Source organism: Chlamydomonas reinhardtii, chromosome 14 (genome assembly GCF_000002595.2).
Source record: "Chlamydomonas reinhardtii strain CC-503 cw92 mt+ chromosome 14, whole genome shotgun sequence".
In the NCBI taxonomy this organism is placed as follows: domain Eukaryota; kingdom Viridiplantae; phylum Chlorophyta; class Chlorophyceae; order Chlamydomonadales; family Chlamydomonadaceae; genus Chlamydomonas; species Chlamydomonas reinhardtii.
The window spans coordinates 3,223,733-3,239,688 of NC_057017.1; the positions used below are offsets into that span (position 1 = coordinate 3,223,733).

The following is a 15,956-nucleotide window of genomic DNA, read 5'->3' on the forward strand; positions in this document are numbered from 1 at the left end:
CACTGTGGCACACAGGTACACACAGTACCATGTGTCTAGTTGTCCTAAAGTCCCAGGGTTGCAGGCATTCGAGCAATGCAGATGTTGATTAGCACGTCATGCTGTGTCCGTTGGCGTCAACCACGTTGGACTTGGCCTACCAAATGCTTATGCATGCGCAATTTGCTTCGTGTATCTCCAATGCATGTCGGTGTTGGCTTGATGCGCCCGCTACAGGTACAGCCCCAGCACGCGCTGCAGCTGCTGCCCATCCAGATGCTCGTCCGCGTCGGCATCCCACTCGAATGTGCGCATCTGGCCTTTGCCCTTGACCGCCGTCAGGCCCAGGTCACGCCACGGCTCGTTGGGCAGCCGCGCCTGTGTGGCCGCGCTGACATGGATGTGGCCGGGCCGGCACGTGCTCTCCATGCGGCTCGCCACGTTCTGCAACAGGCAAGAGTCACGTGACGCGTTGTTTAATAGTTGTCGAGCCTTGTTGAGCACCTCACGGATAGCGCGAACTGCAGGCTTGGACCAGAAAGTGCTGCCGCAACTTTTCATGATGACGCAGGACTCACCACCGTGTCGCCGAAGAGGCAGAAGCGCGGCATTCGGTCGCCCACGACGCCGCTGGTGACGGGGCCGCTGTGCAGCCCCACGCGCAGCCGCACCGGCTCGCCGTTGTGCGGCATGCGCACCTCGCGTGCCGCGCGCAGCATGGCCTGCAAAACACCAGAATGAAGCAATGTTGAGTGCACGTGCGCACGCAACGCATCCATGGGCTTCGCTCCGCCCACTGCCGCACCTTGGCAAACTCCATGACGCGCACTGCGTGCAGCGCGTCCTCCTTTCCACTGATGACCGACTTGTACCCATCGTCATCGTGCGCCACCAGCCCGCCCGCCACCATGTAGCAGTCGCCAATGGTCTCCACCTTGTACACCTTGTAGATGTCCACCAGGCCGTCGAACCGGCTGTAGAGGTCATTCAAGAATGCCATCACTTCAAGCGGCTGACACTCGTGGCACATGTTCGTGAAGCCTGCGGCCACGGGCAGGGACAGAGCACATGTTACTCAGGCGATCAGGGCGGCGGCCACGAATGTTCCGCAAAACGTGACTGACGTGGTTCTTTCCTTGCACACTGGACTCACCGACAATGTCCGTAAACATGATGGTGACGCCGGGGTGCCAGGTCGCGAGTGACGCCAGCTTGCACGCGCGTGCGGCCGGGCACTGGAACAGGCTGCCCGCGCCAGGCCGGGCGCCGCCGAGCCCTGACGCCTGCGCTGCACTGTTCAGCGCCAGGTACTCGATCACGTGACGCGGGAAGATGCTCTCCAGAACCTGCGCACGCGGGCAGGCACTATAAGGAGATTACTTTCACGCGCGTGCGCACAGTGGACCCAGCCACACCGATGCAGTATAGTTCTTCAGGCATTGCATTGCACGGTTTAAAAGCCGCACTCACACCGCCACACCCGCCCACCTTGTGCTCCTGCTCCAGCAGCCTGCCAAGGCGGTCCTGCGCCTCCACCTGCTCCGTCACGTCGATCTGGGTCAGCGTCAGGGTCACCGGCTGCCGGCCGCCGCCGCCAGGCGCCGCCGCCGGCCCTGCCGCCGCGTCTCCGACCAAGCCAGTGGCGGCGGCGGCGGGCGCGGGGCACACCGCAATGTGGATCTTATGGTAGACGGGGCGGGCTGGCAGCGGCGCGGCAGTGGCGCCAAAAGCAAGGTCAGCGACACCTGAGGCAAAGGCAGCGAATGATCAAATGAGGCAAAGGCAGCGAATGATCAAAGGATTACATGTGCGATGCGGGGGCCGGGGCATGGGGGGGTTCGATGAGGCGGATGGGAGGGAGCCGCGGCCAGGGAGGGAGTGGCCACGCTCTGCGGCCGGCGCGGACCCCAAACTTTAAACGCACGCATTCTCAAATCCGCCCACATTTCCTGACTGTATGCTTGACTGTCTGTAAGCTTCACACAATCGACTATCGCAACACCAAGTAGCAGCTCGAACGCGCCCCGGGCCGGTCCAAGGCAGAGGGTCGGGGCTTTCACCTCTCGAACTCCGCAGGCCCCCGTATCGCCGAGCCGCCAAATACCCCGCGCCCTCACCGCTTCCGCCCAGCCTGCCGCCCTCACCACCGGTGGCCGCCACAGCGATGCTGACAGGTCCTTGGCTGCTCGCGTGTCGTCGCAGCAAAGCAGTGCGAGATGGCGTTGCGACCTGTAGCGTAACGCAAGGGGCCGTAAGCAATACTTATGTTCAAGAATTAAGACACCGCAGTATGCCCGAGCCAGCGGGTAGAGTGCATGAACGCGTTGCATCAAGACCCTGCAAAGCGCCGTGGCTTGTTGCAATGACTCACCAGGCCGACGCTCGTCGTGTACAGCGAGGCATGAGCTTCGCTGCGTTGACGGCTGCGGCCGGGGCCGCCCTCGCCGCCAAGCGGGCTGCTGCCGCCAACGCCACCTGAGCCGCTGTGAGTGACAGCACGAGACGCGCTGTGGGCCCTCGCCGTCGCAGCGGCAAGGCTGCCAGAGTCCCCGGCTGCTCCAGCCCCAGCCGCTGCTCCACCGGCAAAGGCGGGGTGTCCGGCAGTAGCAGCTATGCCCACGCGCTCGAAGCCGCTCGACCGGCAGGGTAATGCTACAGCCGTTGCCTTGACGTCGGCTCCGGCGGCGTGCCAGCCGATGAAACTACGGCTGCGGCGCTGCCCGCCGCCCTCGACGTCGGCGTCAGCACAAGCCAGCAGAACGGAGCCGTTGGGAGACGCCGGCGCAGGCGACGCCGTCGCCTCCGCGCGGCTGCTGCGGACGCCCGATACATCAGCACTGCCCGCCGTTGCCGTTGAGGCTGCAGCAGCAGCCGGTGGCGGCGGAGCAATGCGGCCATGCGCCTGCAAGCCTGCTGCATGCAGCCGTGCCACCATAGGCGATTGCGGCTTCTGTACAGTTGACAAGAGGCCCACGCTTTGAGGATCCGCCGACGCTGTCGCTTCTGCCGCCATGCCGCCACTGCAGCTGCTTGCAATTCCAAAGCCCGCCACGACACCGCTCGGCAGCGGCAGCGCTCCAGCCCCGCTTACGCATGCGCTAGCACTAGCATTCGCATTAGCACTAGCCGTAGCGCAGTAGACGCTCGAGCCGCTGACCGCTGCTGCTGTGGTGGCGGCTGTGATGCCGCCACTGGCGGCGGCGGAAGCCGCCGCCGCACTATTGTCTTCGCGAGGGAAAGCCCTGCCGCCGTGCGCTGCTGCCGTAGTGGCTGCTGGAGCGTGCGCATGTTGTTCATCGATCACGAACAATTCAGAGTTCGCGCGCTGCCGGAAGCTATGACTGGAGCAGGGGGAGGCAACCATCGCGCCCGCAGGCGACCCCGGCGCCGCCGCTCCTGCCCTCGCACGCAATTGCTGCAGTACCATTGCCTCCGCCGCACTGCCGGCACCGCCACTCACCCCGCTGCTGACAGCACCTGCTACCGTGCTTGTTGGGCTGCGAGAGACGTCGTCCGGCAACATACCTCGCACCGGCGCGCCGCCGCTCAGGGGTGGCACCGATGGCTTCATGCCGCGGTTGCCGGCGCCGCCGCCGCCGGCGCCGGCGCCGCCGCCGCCGCCGCCGCCGCCTGCGTCGCCTCCAGTCGACGCCGCCGGAGCTTTAGGCGAGTCTGCAGTCCGCACCACCGCCGCCGCCACCAGCGCCGGCGCATGCGGCTGCCTCGCGCCGTGAAGAGTGCTAGCGGCGCGCTTCGGCATGCGGCGCCTGCTCTTGCTTAAAGCCTCCGCCGCCGCCGCCACAATGCGAGACATGGTGTCACCGCCACCTCCTCCGCTGCCGCTGGCCACCGACGCCCCCGCCAGCGAGCCGGCACCGGCGGGGCTGGACGGCACAAAGCCGGCGGCACCGTCACATCTACCGCTGCCAGCTCCACCGCTAGCTCCTTCACCGCCGCTGCAAGCTCCGCCCGCGCCCTGCCGCAAGAGCACCTCCTGCTGCGGCGTGACGACGCACGGGGCCACCAGTGACGTCAGCCGGCCGCTTCTGGATCTGGCTGCGGCGGCGTCCGTCGTGGCCGTGGCGGGCGCCGCCGCCACTGACATCGCATCCAGGGAAGTTGAGTCGAAGGTTCGAAAGAGAACCGCGCTCAAGCCATCGCCGCTCTGCGGGCTCTGCGCCACGCCGTCTGTTGCATTGCTAGCTGCGAGGGAAGGCGGCGGGAACGGCGGCAGCGGCAGCTGCAGCTGATGTGCGCCCTTTCCCATTGCAGTAGCGCTCGGGCTGCGGCCCAAGAGCAGCTCTCGGCTTTCATCACACACCAGCCCGCCCGCTCCCACACCCGCACCCACACCCGCTCCCACTCCCGCTCCCGCGCTCGCGCGCGCGCCTGTGCCCGCGACTGCGACTGCGACTGCGCCTGTGCCCGCTGCCGCTCCCGCGCCCGCGCTTGCGCCTGTGCCCGCGGTTGGTGATGGCAAGGCACTGCTCTGACGCATGAGCGTCGTCTGGCGCAGCAGTGAATAGGAGGTCGCGCCCCAAGCCGCCGTCCTGCCTGCTGCTGATGGGGAGGCGCCCGTGGAGGCGCCCGCAGCAGTGCCTGCAGTGCCTGCAATGCCTGCAGTGCCTGCTGTGCCTGCAGTGCCTGCAATGCCTGCAGTGCCTGCTGTGCCTGCAGTGCCTGCAGTGCCTGCTGTGCCTGCAGTGCCTGCTGTGCCTGCAGTGCCTGCAGTGCCAGCTGTTGCAACTCCCGCCGGGCCGGGCAGGCCGCCACTACTTGCGATTGCGCCACGCGAGTGGCTGCTGAGTGACAGACGGCTGCGCTCGGGTGACGCGGCAACCACGGACGGCGCCATAGCAACCAGCGCCGCGAACGGCACGCTAGCAGCGGCAGTAGCAGCTGCAGCGGCGGCGGCGGCGGCAGTAGCAGCTGTGGCGGCGGCATTTCCCGGCATATGCTGCGGCGGAGCCATCAGCAGCCCCGGTGTGCCACGTGGCCGGGCGCTCAGGCTGAGGCTGCGTCGCACCGGAGGCGGCTCGCCGCCGCCAGCAGTCGCGGCGCCGGTGGCGGTAGCGGTGAACAAAGCCGTCTGCAACCCGCTGCTTGGGTCGCCACTAACGCCACAGCCAAAGCTCTCCGCGGCCTGCAACTCCTGACTCCTGCCGTAAGCAACCGCAAAGTCCAAGACATGCGCGGAGGACATCAGAAGGCCGGCGGCGCCATCGTCTGCCGCCGCCACCGCTTCGAGTGCTTTGCCGCCGCCGCCGCCGCCGCCGCCAGCGACTCCAAACACCGTGTCACTGCCGTGCCCGCCCTCGGCCAGCTGCGGCTTCGTTGTGGCAGCAGGCACTGCTGGCGTGGCAGCGGCTGTGGCGGTCGTGGCAGCGCTGCTGGCGCCCGTCGTTCGCCGCGAAGCAGCGCCGCCCGCGCTGCTGTCGGTGTTGGTAGCAGATGTCCGTGCGGCGCCCAGAGCTGCGGGGCCGGCGTGCAAATGGTACTGCTGCTGGCGCCGGCGGCCGCGGCGCAGGCCGCCGCCTCTGCCGCCGCCGCCGCCGGCGTCAGCTGACGCCAGCGCCTCCAGCAACACTCGCTCCATCGCATCGGGCGCGTACGGGTTCCGGATCGTGGATTCTGCGTTGCTGGCGTAGTACGCATGGGGCGGCAGCAGCGCGCCGGATCCGAATCTCGCCAAGCTGTCTAGGATGCTAGATTCCTCATCGTCCGCCGTGTCGAGTGGCGTCCAGCACAGCCCGCCGCTGCGGCCATCACCGCCGCCGCGCGCCGGCGGCTCCGCCACTTGTGCCAAGTGCACTGGCGTCATTCGCGTCACAATCGCCGTGCCCGAGGTGCCGTTGACAGCGCTGAATTCTATTCCAACATCATCACTGGTCCCTTCGACAAATTGCTGACTCTGGCAGCGCGCCGCGCCGACTGCGCTGCCGCCGCTCTGCACGCTGCCGGTAAGTGTGGGAACTGCTGCTGAGTGTGCGGCAGCCAGTGGTTGTTGTGGCTGCTGTAGCTGGAAATGAAAGAGCGGCGAGCGCAATGCCACAGGACCGGAGGCAGCGCCGGCCTCAACGGAAACCGGCGCTGCCGCCACCGCTGCCGGTGTGACTGACAGCTTGTGCGCGGCTGCCGCCGCCGAGGCGTCTCCAGCAGAGAGCGGATAGGTGCGGCTGACGCCGTCGCCAACGCCAGGCATGGCCAGACGCACCACAGTCTCAAACTCCTGCGAACATGAAAGCGCGGCGGGTGCGTTGTGCATGTATATCACGCATGCGCCTGGCCTGCTATCAATTTATGCGGTGCGTGCGTGTGCACACATATTGTGCAATGTGAGAGCAACGCAAGCCGTCACCCTTATTGAACAAAGGTTGGCACCACGGGCTTCCTTCCTTACTTACCATGCCCTTCTCAATTGCCGCGAGCGCGCGTGCCAGCAGCTCTTCGCCAGGCTCCGTAGGTTGCGGCTGCTGTGGCTGCTGAGGAGGTGGCGGCAGCTGGCGGCTTGCCGCTTCTTCATCAGCAACACCAGCGCCGCCGCCAGCTCCCTCAGAGACAACAGCCGCGGCCGCCGCTGCGGCATTGATCTGTACGGCAGCTGCGACGGCTGCGGCGGCGCCGCCGGTTGCGGCTGCGGCGGCGCCGCCCAACAGCCTCGCCAGCAGTTGGCCGCCCAAGGGCCGTCCCACGAGGTCACCAAAAAAGGCAACACTGCGGGCGTTCTGGAACAGGACACAGCCCGGGAAGTTGAGCATGGTCACGCAGCACGGCACGCTGCCGATTGCCGTCAGCACCGTCGTCGGCAGCAACGCGTCGCCGCCACCGCCGCCACCGCCGCCGCCACCGCAGCCAACGCCTTCGTCTTTATGCGCACCAAGTGTGCTGAGAGCATCGTGATGGGCAGTGGCGGTGGCTGCGGCGGCGGCTTCGCCAGCGCGAATGCAGAAGCTCCTGCTGCCAACGCGCCCGCCGCCAGCGGCACCCGCCAGCATTGCCTGCTGCTGCTGTTGCTGTTGCAACGGCTGTTGCAGCAGGCCCAGGCTACTGCCGCTGGCGGCGCGCAGCGCCCGCGCCAGCTGTAGCTGCTGCAGGTGCATCTCGGCGGCGGTGGCGCCGGCGGAGCCGCCGCCGCCGCCGCCATGACGCAGCGAGAGCCGTGATGGGGCCAGTGTCGTCAGGGAGAGTGAGCGCCCCGACTGCTGTGATAGCAGCGGTGCGGCGCTTCTGCTGGTGGTATTGACGGCACTGCTGCCGCCACCATTGGCCAGCAGAAACTTGCCGCCGCCGCCGCCGCCACGGCCGCCGCCAGTACCCGCCGCCGCCGTGTCGGCAGTACTGCCGCCGCCGTCACCCAGCCGCCGGTCCGGATGTCGTACCGCCAGCGTGAGGAGCACTGCCGGCCTGACGGTCGCCGCCGTGGCGCCTGATGCTAAAGCGGTGGCGGTGGCGGACGCCTTGGCGCTGCTGCTGTGACGCCCCCCGCCGTCCCCGCCGCCACGCGGCTCGCTCGTCACCGCGAACAAGCATGCCCGCACCTGTACGTAAGCGAACATATCACACACACAAACATATAACTGCTTGCACGCGCCTCCCATTGCATTCATCAAATTCATGCCTTCTGCCAGCCCGCCACACCACATTCAGTTACCAGCTCTAGAAGTACGCACGTTTGTGTTTTAATTGCCGCTTGCCCCCGGCCCCATTCACTGATGCCTACCTCTAGCATTACTGTACATGTGATGCAGCTGCTGCTGGTGCTGCTACTGCCTTGTCGGGACGTGTCCGCACGTCCACCGGCGCTGCCCGGCACAGCCGCTGAGCTCGAGCCCGTCACTGCCGCCGCCACCTCAACGCTGGATGCGGCGGCTGCCGCTGGGCCGGCGGACCCCGCCGCCACCGGTTTGCCTCCCCCCATCATCATTGCCAGTTGCAGTTCCGTGACTGGCGTCAGCAGGGCTGGCGGTGGCGGGAGTTGAGGAGGCGGCAGCAGCTGGCAGGCCGCCGGCAAGGCGCGGAAGGGCACCTGCAGCGAGCAGGCCGTGCCTCTCGCGGCGCACCTGCGTGCAGCAGCAGGCAGTTAGGGGCAACATGTACGGGAACGAGAAGGGCGGGCTGATCCTTGGGCTGATCGGCGGATCAAGTCAGGGCGGCACCTACCGTGACACGGCCCTGCCATCCAGCAGAGGCGCATCCGTGTTAATAGGAAACTTGAACTATTACTCGCGACGACGCAAAGCAGTTGGACACACGCGTCCTCGGTGCGGTCTATACTTGACCTGCAAACCGGGGGCCGCAAGGCCACCGCACCCTGACGCACCTTGCCGCAAGCTGCACGGCCGTTTCCGCCACCGCGTCCTGTGCGAGCCACCGATGAAGCCAGGCGTGATCCTCGCCCTGCACAAGCATCGTCGCACGTCAGCGTCTGGAATGAAGGAAAAACAGCGTCGGCATTACGTCGCGTTCATGCCGGTCTTCGGGCGCACCTCAGCACCTGTCGCTGCCGCCGCTCCAGTTGCACAGCGAGACAAGATACGGGTTGCGTTACTCTGAATATCATTATCGACGTCCCTGCCGCTGCAGTTGCTGAACAGACGCCTGAACAGCCCGCCTGGCCGTCTGCCCCACTGCACAACCAGAGCATCAGACGACGTGGCAAGCTGAGGAAGAGCTTGCGCGCTTAGATGCAACGGTGGGCCGGCCCAGTTATCATGTGCCATCCCGAGCACGGAGCCAGCCTGTTCCAATCTGTTCCTAGCGTGCGTCCCTCATGACATCAATTGTACGTGTTAAGTGGCATTGTTCAGGTCGCGCTGCACCAAATACAAGGCTGAGTCAAGTCCAAAAGACTCGCGTGCGAGTTAACGCATATCAGTCTGCATTCGCAGCGAAGAATCACACGTGCCATACTTATTGCACCTCGTTGCAAACGCGCCCTTGGCAGTACACACTTCTGCCGCGGGCTCTGCGGCATGGCGGTTGCCAATTCCAGGCCAGCCAAGTTTGTGCTGCCGATAAGTATATAAGCAAACGCGTGACATACTGACCATTCCCTCGGATGTCCGGCGAGACAGCCATAAATGTGCCAGCCCGACCAGAATTCGAAGCGACGCGGAGCCGTGTGCGCGAAATCTTGCCCGTGCCCCGGCCGGTCGGTGACGCCGCGGCGCTTATCATACTCTTGTGGTGCCGGGCGCATGGCGGCTACCCGGGTTTTAGCTACTGCTGTTATCGAAGATGCCTTAAAACACAACAATGCTGGTCAGGGTACTTTCCGGCTTGCCACTTACTTCGCCCACAGCAGCAGCAGGAGTCCCTCCTTCCCGACACCTCTTAGGCACCGGCGCCGCTTCTTCCGCCGCCCCTTCCGCCCGTCGCCGTGCGTCTCTCCGGCACTGCCTCCGCCGCCGGGCCCTCCGCAGCTGCTGTTGGCGTCACCACCGCCGCCACTGCCGCTGCTGCTGGCGTTGGCGTCGGTAAAAGCGGAAACTCCTGGTGTGAGGCCGGCTTGGGGAGCCACAAGCGGAACATGCTGCCGGGCGTCATGCGCAGCCTAGCCCAGACCACGCAGTACCCGCCGCTGCCGCTGCCGCTGCCGGCGCTGGCGCCGGTGCCGCTGCCGGTGCCGCTGCCGGCGCCGGCGCCGGCGCAGGCACCACCACGGCTGCCGTTACCACCTCCGACACCGCCGCAGCCAGCATCACTGCTGGGCACCACGGCTGCCGCCTCTTGTGCGGAAGCTGCCGCTGCTCCTGCCCCTGCAGCTCCTGCAGCGGCTGCAGCCCCTGCATCTGCTGCGGCGCCCGTGTTGCCGCCCCCGAGCTCCAGCTTGGCCCGCGCGTACGTCCAGTTACGCCAGCGCCGGCCGTCGCTTGCACCACCCTGCAGGCGCGGGCATTACGGCATGAAGCTGGGCGTCAGTAAGCTGTGTTCAGAAAGACGGGTATGAATGAGTATGTTCGGTAGCAGCAAGCTGGTTATAAGTCAGCCGGAAGCGCGTGTAAACAGGGTGACACAAAAGCGGACTGGCTTGCTGGCGTGGCCCGCGACATGCGTATAGGCCCGGCCCCGTCCTCACACGTCGCATCCAACTGCTGCCACACCCACCCATCGCACCCAATCACCGCCACACCTAACCACCGCCGCACCCAGCCCCTGCCACACCCGTCCGCGTAACCCACCCACCCGCCGCACCCAACCACCCACCGCCGCCGCCGCCATGAAATCCAACAGCTCCGCCAGCCGAGCCGCCAGCGCCGCCCGGCACAGCCGCGAGCGCGTCTTGTCCGAGGCCCACGCCGCGCCCCTCTTGGCGGCCCCCGCCTTCCGCCCGTCCGCCGCCAGCGTGACCTCCGCCGGCGGCGGCGCGCCGCCGCCGCCGCCGCGTAGCGGCGCCGCCGGCGCCCAGGGCCGGCGCTGCCCCTGTGGCCGCTTCTGGGTGTGCGCCTGGTCCTGTTGCGCCGGCGGCTGTGGCGGCTGTGGCGGCTGGAGTGATGATGGTGATGGTGATGGTGATGGTGATGGGGATGGTGATGGGGATGGTGATGGGGATGGGGATGGGGATGGTGCGGGCGGCAGTCCCAGTCCCAGTCCCAGTTGGCGCATGCAGGCGCCGGCGGCTGGGTGCCAGTTGATGCACACGCCTGCGCGACAGGCGCGGTGGGGCATGTGGCGGTGTGGGGCATGGAGTTAGGATCACCTACGTCCGCGCTCAGAACCGCGACCTAAGCACAGCAAACTGGATAAAGCTTGCTGATGGTTTTAAGTTGGTGTCGTGCCATGCTCCAATGCTCCCCACGCGCGGCGCCTCTCGTGCACAAACACACAACATAACTGTCCTGCGTGTGCATTTCCCTTGCACGCTCTGTTAACAAGCCACAGCCGGACGCACCCGACGGCACCTTCCGCGCAGCATCGGGACTCAGCCCCAGGGCCGCATCCGGCGGCGGCAGGCCGACGATGTGCAGTGGCGGCTGCAGCCTGCATTGACTGCTACTGCTACTGCTACCGCTACTGCTACTGCCGGAGCCGCTGCCGCCGCGTCCCGTGCTTGTGTGGCTGCCCAGGGCCGCCGCCACCCCCGGGTCTGACCGCAGCCGGGTGTCGAACGCGCGCCGCGAGGCCGCCGCGACAGCCGCCAGGGCCGCGTCCTGGCCTGCTCGCAAGTGGAGTGCAGGTCGGCACATGAGGAAGGCACATTGGCGTCAATGTCGGTCATGCAGCAAACTGCTCTCCTGCGCAGCCTTGCCATCTTCTTTGGTCCGTCCCGGACCTCGCCCCATGGCCATCTTCCCTGGTCCGTCCAGGACCTCGCCCCATGGTCAGAACCCTCACCTTCCACATCTCATGCATCTCACACACCTCACGCAACTCGTACACCGTCAAAGCCTACACAGCCCCACCTCAACTCTGACAGCCCCAGCCCCACCCACCCCACACACCCCAACTGCACCGCGAGCCCCAGCCGCCCCAACAGGCCTGCCGCCTGCCGCCCACCCACCCACCCACCCACCCACCCACCCACCTGCCGCCGTCATGGCGGGCGTGGCGCCCACCGCCAGCAGGTGCAGCGGCAGTGGGGCCGACAGCACACCCGACAACAGGCTGCCCTGTGTGGCGTGACCGGAAACGACAACCAAACCGCAGTTAGTTGCCTTGCCACCAACCAATTCCCTGCCCTGCCCTGCCCGCCACGGTACAGCTAAGCCCAGCCCAGCCCAGCCCAGCCCAGCCCACCAATGCTCAGCCCAGCCCACCCCGGCTGCAGCCCACCTGCCCCCACTCTTTGCATCTTCATGTAGTGGGATGATAAAAGCACCTCTCCCCCAGCTCACCTGCAGCCCCAGGCAGCACCACCGGGCAATCTTGTCGCTGCACGACAGCGACAACGTGGCGTCGCCGCGCCCCGGCTTGCGCCGCACCGCGCCCAGCCCCGCCCCGCTGTCCTGCGCGCCGACGTCCACGTCCCCCGCCTGCGGCACCACCACCGCCACAGGCGGCAGCGCCGCCGCTGCCGCTGCTGCCTCGGCCGCCGCTGCTGCATGTGGTGGTACAGTTGTGTGCCCGGTAGCACCGCATGGCACGAGGCCGCCCGGTGTCGTGCCCGCTGCCGCGTCTGAAGCTGCGTCCGGTGCCATGAGCTTGATGGCCTTGGCACCCGTGCGAAACCGCACAGCTCCCGCTCCAGCATCTGTCCCCGCCTCTGCCGCCCGTGCCGCCGCCGGCGTCCCAGACGCCGCCGCTGCCACTGCCGCTGCCGCCATGCCCTCGCCGCTGCTGCCGTTCGTGTGCCCGCAGCACCCCGCCGCGACTAAGGCCGCCGGCGCCACGGCCGCTGCCTCTCCTGGCCCGCCTGCCTCTGCTGCTGCTGCCGCGTCGCTTCCATGCGTCTCGCCCTGACACGCCGCCGCCGCCGCCACTGCTGCCGCCGCCGCCGCTGCCGGCTGTAGCGCCGCGCCGCCGCCGCTGCAGCCGGCTGTAGCGCCCGCCAGGATGGATGCGTCCCCGCACGGCGGCTGACTCATGTACATGCACAGGCGCAGGCCCGGCCGGAGCCGGAGCCGCAGCCCCAGCTGCAGCCCCAGCCGGTCATGCCGGCTATGGCCGGGGTGGTGCTGTTCCCCAGTAGGCTCGCTGTCACCCGCAAGGGTTGTGGCGCTGCCGCTGCAGCCTCCGGCCACGGGCCCTGCGGCGGCGCTGACCTGATGGCGCTCCTCTGCCTCGACTACCTCAAAGACGGATACTGGCGGTGGCGTAGACGGCGGGAGCTGCGGTCTGGAGGGATTCTGCTGCTTTTTTGCGGCGGGACCAGAGTCAGATGCTGCTGACGCCGGTCCTGGTACCGCCGCCGCCGCCGCCGCCCCATTGGCCCCCGCCGCTTCTCCCGCCGGCGCTGCACCGCCTGCCGGCGCCGGCTCCTGCACAGCCCCCGACAGCTTCTGGTGGCTGCGCAGCGCCTGCGCAGCTTCGTCATAGATCCAGCTCAGCAGCGCCCGGCGTGCTATGACCTCAGCATGGCTATCGTTGACCACGTCGCCGGCCGGGCTGCGCTTTGACCCGCCCAGGCATTTGGTTCCCGTGCCCAAAGCCACCACGACGACCGGCCGGGGCGCCTCTGAATAGGAACCAGGTGACTCAGGTCCATCATCGGGGTCGTGCACGAGCGCAAAACCTGCGCGCGAGCGAGAGCGTGGAGGAAGGGGTCGCTGGGGAGGCGCACGGGCAGGAGCGTAGCGCCGCAGTAGCAGTCGGCGGGAACGTCCCACCTGCCAGGACCGTGTGCTCGTTTGGCTGCGGTTTGCCAGTTTTGGGCAAGGCAGCATACGCAGACGTCACCGCCGCGGCCAACGCCGCAGGCAGCCCGTCGGCGTAATTGTCCGACGCCATTTGGTCAAGTCCCGCCCTCAGCGCAGCTGCATTATGTCTATGTGGTTGGTCCACAAACGTACAGCGTGAAAGGATGGATTGGTAAACCAAATTTCTAATTCTGGTTCATGATGAGTTCCATGCATGGTTGACAAACTCTCTTGGCCACGTATTGTTGTTTTTGAGTAGATGTTTACATTCAGCAACAAATCTTCAACCAAGTGAGCTATTTGAGGATTGTTCCAGAGCGAGGACAGGGCAGAAACTTGCTGTCGCATGGTTCTGAACTCGTCTGCTCGGGAGGGTCTTCTAGCACCTCGAGCATCCACTGCCAGTGGTGGTGCTGGGTTCCGGCGGCTCACTTTTGTGCCGGCGACTAAACCCGATGCCCACTCGGCTCCCGTTGGAGTGGACCTCATTCCCTTGAACGAGGTCCCAGAGGTAGATGCTTCTAGCCTTATCGATAGCAACTGGCAGGTGGCACGCAATTCTGGTGGTCACTAGCCTCGCAATTCAGTGTCGCTGGCGGCTATCCAGGCGGCGGGCGCGCGCCACGTTGCATCCACGTTCTGGCATGCGCTATGCTCCAATACCTCATACTCGCCTTGCCGCCCGCGCAGATGCCCGGAATTCCTTCGGGCAAAGCTGGGCCGGGTCCATCATCACTGGCCGCGGCGGCAGGGCCCAAGCAGCAGCGTGAGCTGTTTCGGGAAGCGGACCTGGTGCACCGATGGACAACCATTCGGAATCGGGTAAGCGGGAGGTCAGAAAGGCCAACAATAGCGTGAAGGGGGAAGCGGGGGACACGGCCTGGCGGCACGCCACGTTGCTTCCGCGTGCAACACCCCTCGCCGGTCCAACGGCCGCCGCCATGCCATCGCTGTCTGCGCCTCGATCGCGACAAGGTCTTCCAACACCTCCCCAGCCAAACGGACTTCACAACATGTCGCTTACGTTCGCTCCCGCACTAAACAGGGCGCTGGCCTTCACAACCTCGGAAACACGTGCTTCATGAACAGCGTTCTGCAGGTGGGTGAAGGGGCGACCGGGGGAATGGCTCCGTGCGGGCAGGGCAGGGTGTTGGGCGGCAACCCGAGGATCGGGCGGTGATGTCGATGTGGGTTGGAAACAGCAGGACGGATCTGGGCAAAAGCATGTGACCTGATCGATCCGGTATGTACGATATCACCGGCGCACAGCGCCCTGGCCCTGCTTCCCGAAAGCACCTGCAGCATGGACCCCCACCTACAGCACGCTTGACACCGCACCCCAATGCCTTCGCGCCAAACCCCCAGGCGCTCACACACACGCCGCCGCTCGCGGAGCTGCTGGCGGGGCCGCGCGGCGAGCGGCTGGTGCGGGAGGTGTCGGGCGGCGCAGCGGGAGGCGGCGGGGGCGGGGGCGGTCAAACGTTTGACCCGGTGGCGCTGATGGCGCAGCACGTGCGGCGCGCGCTGTGCAGTCACCAGATGGTCATGTCGCCCAAAGGCCACGCGGCGAGCCTGCGCCTCATCAACAAGCGGTGAGGGGCCGCGCGCGGGCGGTTTGGGGGGGCGGGGTAGTTTATTCCAATGCCCCGGGGGGCGGGGGCCTGGTGGGGGGAAGGGGGGATGGCAGTGATGGGGGCGGTTATAGTGGTCGTGGTCGTGGTCGTGGTGGGGGTGGGATGGAACGGGGCCGTTTGTGCTTGGCAGGGTCATGGGATTGGGTAGGAGCAATGCATGCAAATTGTGCATGTCCGAAATCAAGGGCTGCAGAGCGGCACGCGGGGGTGGCTGCGTGTGCAGCGGAATGAAGCAAAGCCAGCCCGGGCCGCCGAAACTAGCCGCAAGCCTTCCCCAAACCAGCCCGGCCCCTGCCTCCACATCCAGTCCCTCCACCCGCCACCCACCGCTGCATCCCCCGCCGCCCTCCCTATTCTGTCTCCCTCTTGTGTCTGCCTGCAGCTTCCGCCTGGGGCGCCAGGAGGACTCCCACGAGTTCCTGCGCTGCCTGCTGGACGCCATGCATGAGGCCTGCCTGCGCCGCTTCCGGCCGGCCAAGCCGCCGCCGGAGCTGGCCGCAACCACCTTTGTGTACCGCATCTTTGGCGGCCGACTCAAGAGCCAGGTGGGGAGGAGACGGAGAGGGTGGGACGCGGGAGGCGGGAGGTGGGAAGAGACGGAGGTGGGACGTGAGAGGTGGCGGCGGCGGCGTTGGCGAAGGCGTGTGCACAGCGTGCGGGCGCGCCGACGCGGGCGCATCAAGCCTCACCCCTGCCACGATCCCGACGCTCACCCGGCCCACATCTGACCCAAACCCGAACCAACCCACATCAAACCCGACGCCCGACCCAGATCGAGTGCGACGGCGTTGACTACGTCAGCCGTACCTTTGACCCCTTCCTGGACCTCAGCTTGGAGATCAACCGCGCGGCTTCGCTGGAGCGCGCGCTGGCGGCCTTCACGGCAGCCGAGGTGCTGGACGGCGCCAACAAGTACCGCTGCCCCAAGAACAACAAGCTGGTGAGGAGGGGAGGGGAGGAGAGGGGAGGGGAGGGGAGGGGAGGGGAGGGGAGGGGAGGGGAGGGGAGGGGAGGGGAGGGGAGGGGAGGGGAGGGGAGGGGAGGGGAG

General features: G+C 66.9%; 3 protein-coding genes across 3 annotated transcripts in view; 1 reads left to right on the forward strand and 2 right to left on the reverse strand.

The window, feature by feature from the left end:
* CHLRE_14g629241v5 (uncharacterized protein) overlaps positions 1-8,430 on the reverse strand; it is a 9,455-nt gene extending 1,025 nt beyond the window's left edge. The window contains exons 1-10 of the mRNA XM_043070349.1: positions 8,300-8,430; positions 7,700-8,039; positions 6,384-7,517; positions 2,351-6,208; positions 2,097-2,208; positions 1,468-1,724; positions 1,133-1,325; positions 785-1,020; positions 558-701; positions 1-423 (exon numbers count right to left, since the gene is read on the reverse strand). The exon at positions 1-423 is cut by the window's left edge and continues 1,025 nt beyond it. Coding sequence (XP_042917022.1) covers positions 211-423; positions 558-701; positions 785-1,020; positions 1,133-1,325; positions 1,468-1,724; positions 2,097-2,208; positions 2,351-6,208; positions 6,384-7,517; positions 7,700-8,039; positions 8,300-8,388 — 6,576 coding nt within the window. The 5' untranslated portion in view covers positions 8,389-8,430 and the 3' untranslated portion in view covers positions 1-210. The remainder of the gene's footprint in view (positions 424-557; positions 702-784; positions 1,021-1,132; positions 1,326-1,467; positions 1,725-2,096; positions 2,209-2,350; positions 6,209-6,383; positions 7,518-7,699; positions 8,040-8,299) is intronic.
* A 74-nt stretch (positions 8,431-8,504) lies between these two features.
* Positions 8,505-13,440, reverse strand: CHLRE_14g629283v5 (uncharacterized protein). The gene is made up of 6 exons (XM_043070350.1): positions 13,245-13,440; positions 11,814-13,150; positions 11,504-11,588; positions 10,871-11,134; positions 10,186-10,622; positions 8,505-9,861 (listed from the first exon to the last, which is right to left on the reverse strand). Exons 1-6 carry the CDS (start codon positions 13,363-13,365, stop codon positions 9,313-9,315), a joined length of 2,793 nt encoding a protein of 930 aa, XP_042917023.1. The 5' UTR covers positions 13,366-13,440; the 3' UTR covers positions 8,505-9,312.
* Positions 13,441-13,540: 100 nt separating this feature from the next.
* Positions 13,541-15,956, forward strand: part of CHLRE_14g629300v5 (uncharacterized protein) — a 7,005-nt gene continuing 4,589 nt past the window's right edge. The window contains exons 1-6 of the mRNA XM_043070351.1: positions 13,541-13,785; positions 13,965-14,096; positions 14,320-14,373; positions 14,640-14,866; positions 15,291-15,453; positions 15,681-15,848. Coding sequence (XP_042917024.1) covers positions 13,621-13,785; positions 13,965-14,096; positions 14,320-14,373; positions 14,640-14,866; positions 15,291-15,453; positions 15,681-15,848 — 909 coding nt within the window. The 5' untranslated portion in view covers positions 13,541-13,620. The remainder of the gene's footprint in view (positions 13,786-13,964; positions 14,097-14,319; positions 14,374-14,639; positions 14,867-15,290; positions 15,454-15,680; positions 15,849-15,956) is intronic.

What these genes read in the sequence shown, in the direction of transcription:
- CHLRE_14g629283v5 (XM_043070350.1), bottom strand. Translation starts at nt 13,365, where the DNA reads ATGGCGTCGGACAATTACGCCGACGGGCTGCCTGCGGCGTTGGCCGCG. An exon ending in CGAGCACACGGTCCTGGCAG is followed by an intron (nt 13,151 to 13,244) that starts GTGGGACGTTCC and finishes GCTCGCGCGCAG; the next exon opens with GTTTTGCGCTCGTGCACGAC. An exon ending in GGTGCTGCCTGGGGCTGCAG is followed by an intron (nt 11,589 to 11,813) that starts GTGAGCTGGGGG and finishes CACGCCACACAG; the next exon opens with GGCAGCCTGTTGTCGGGTGT.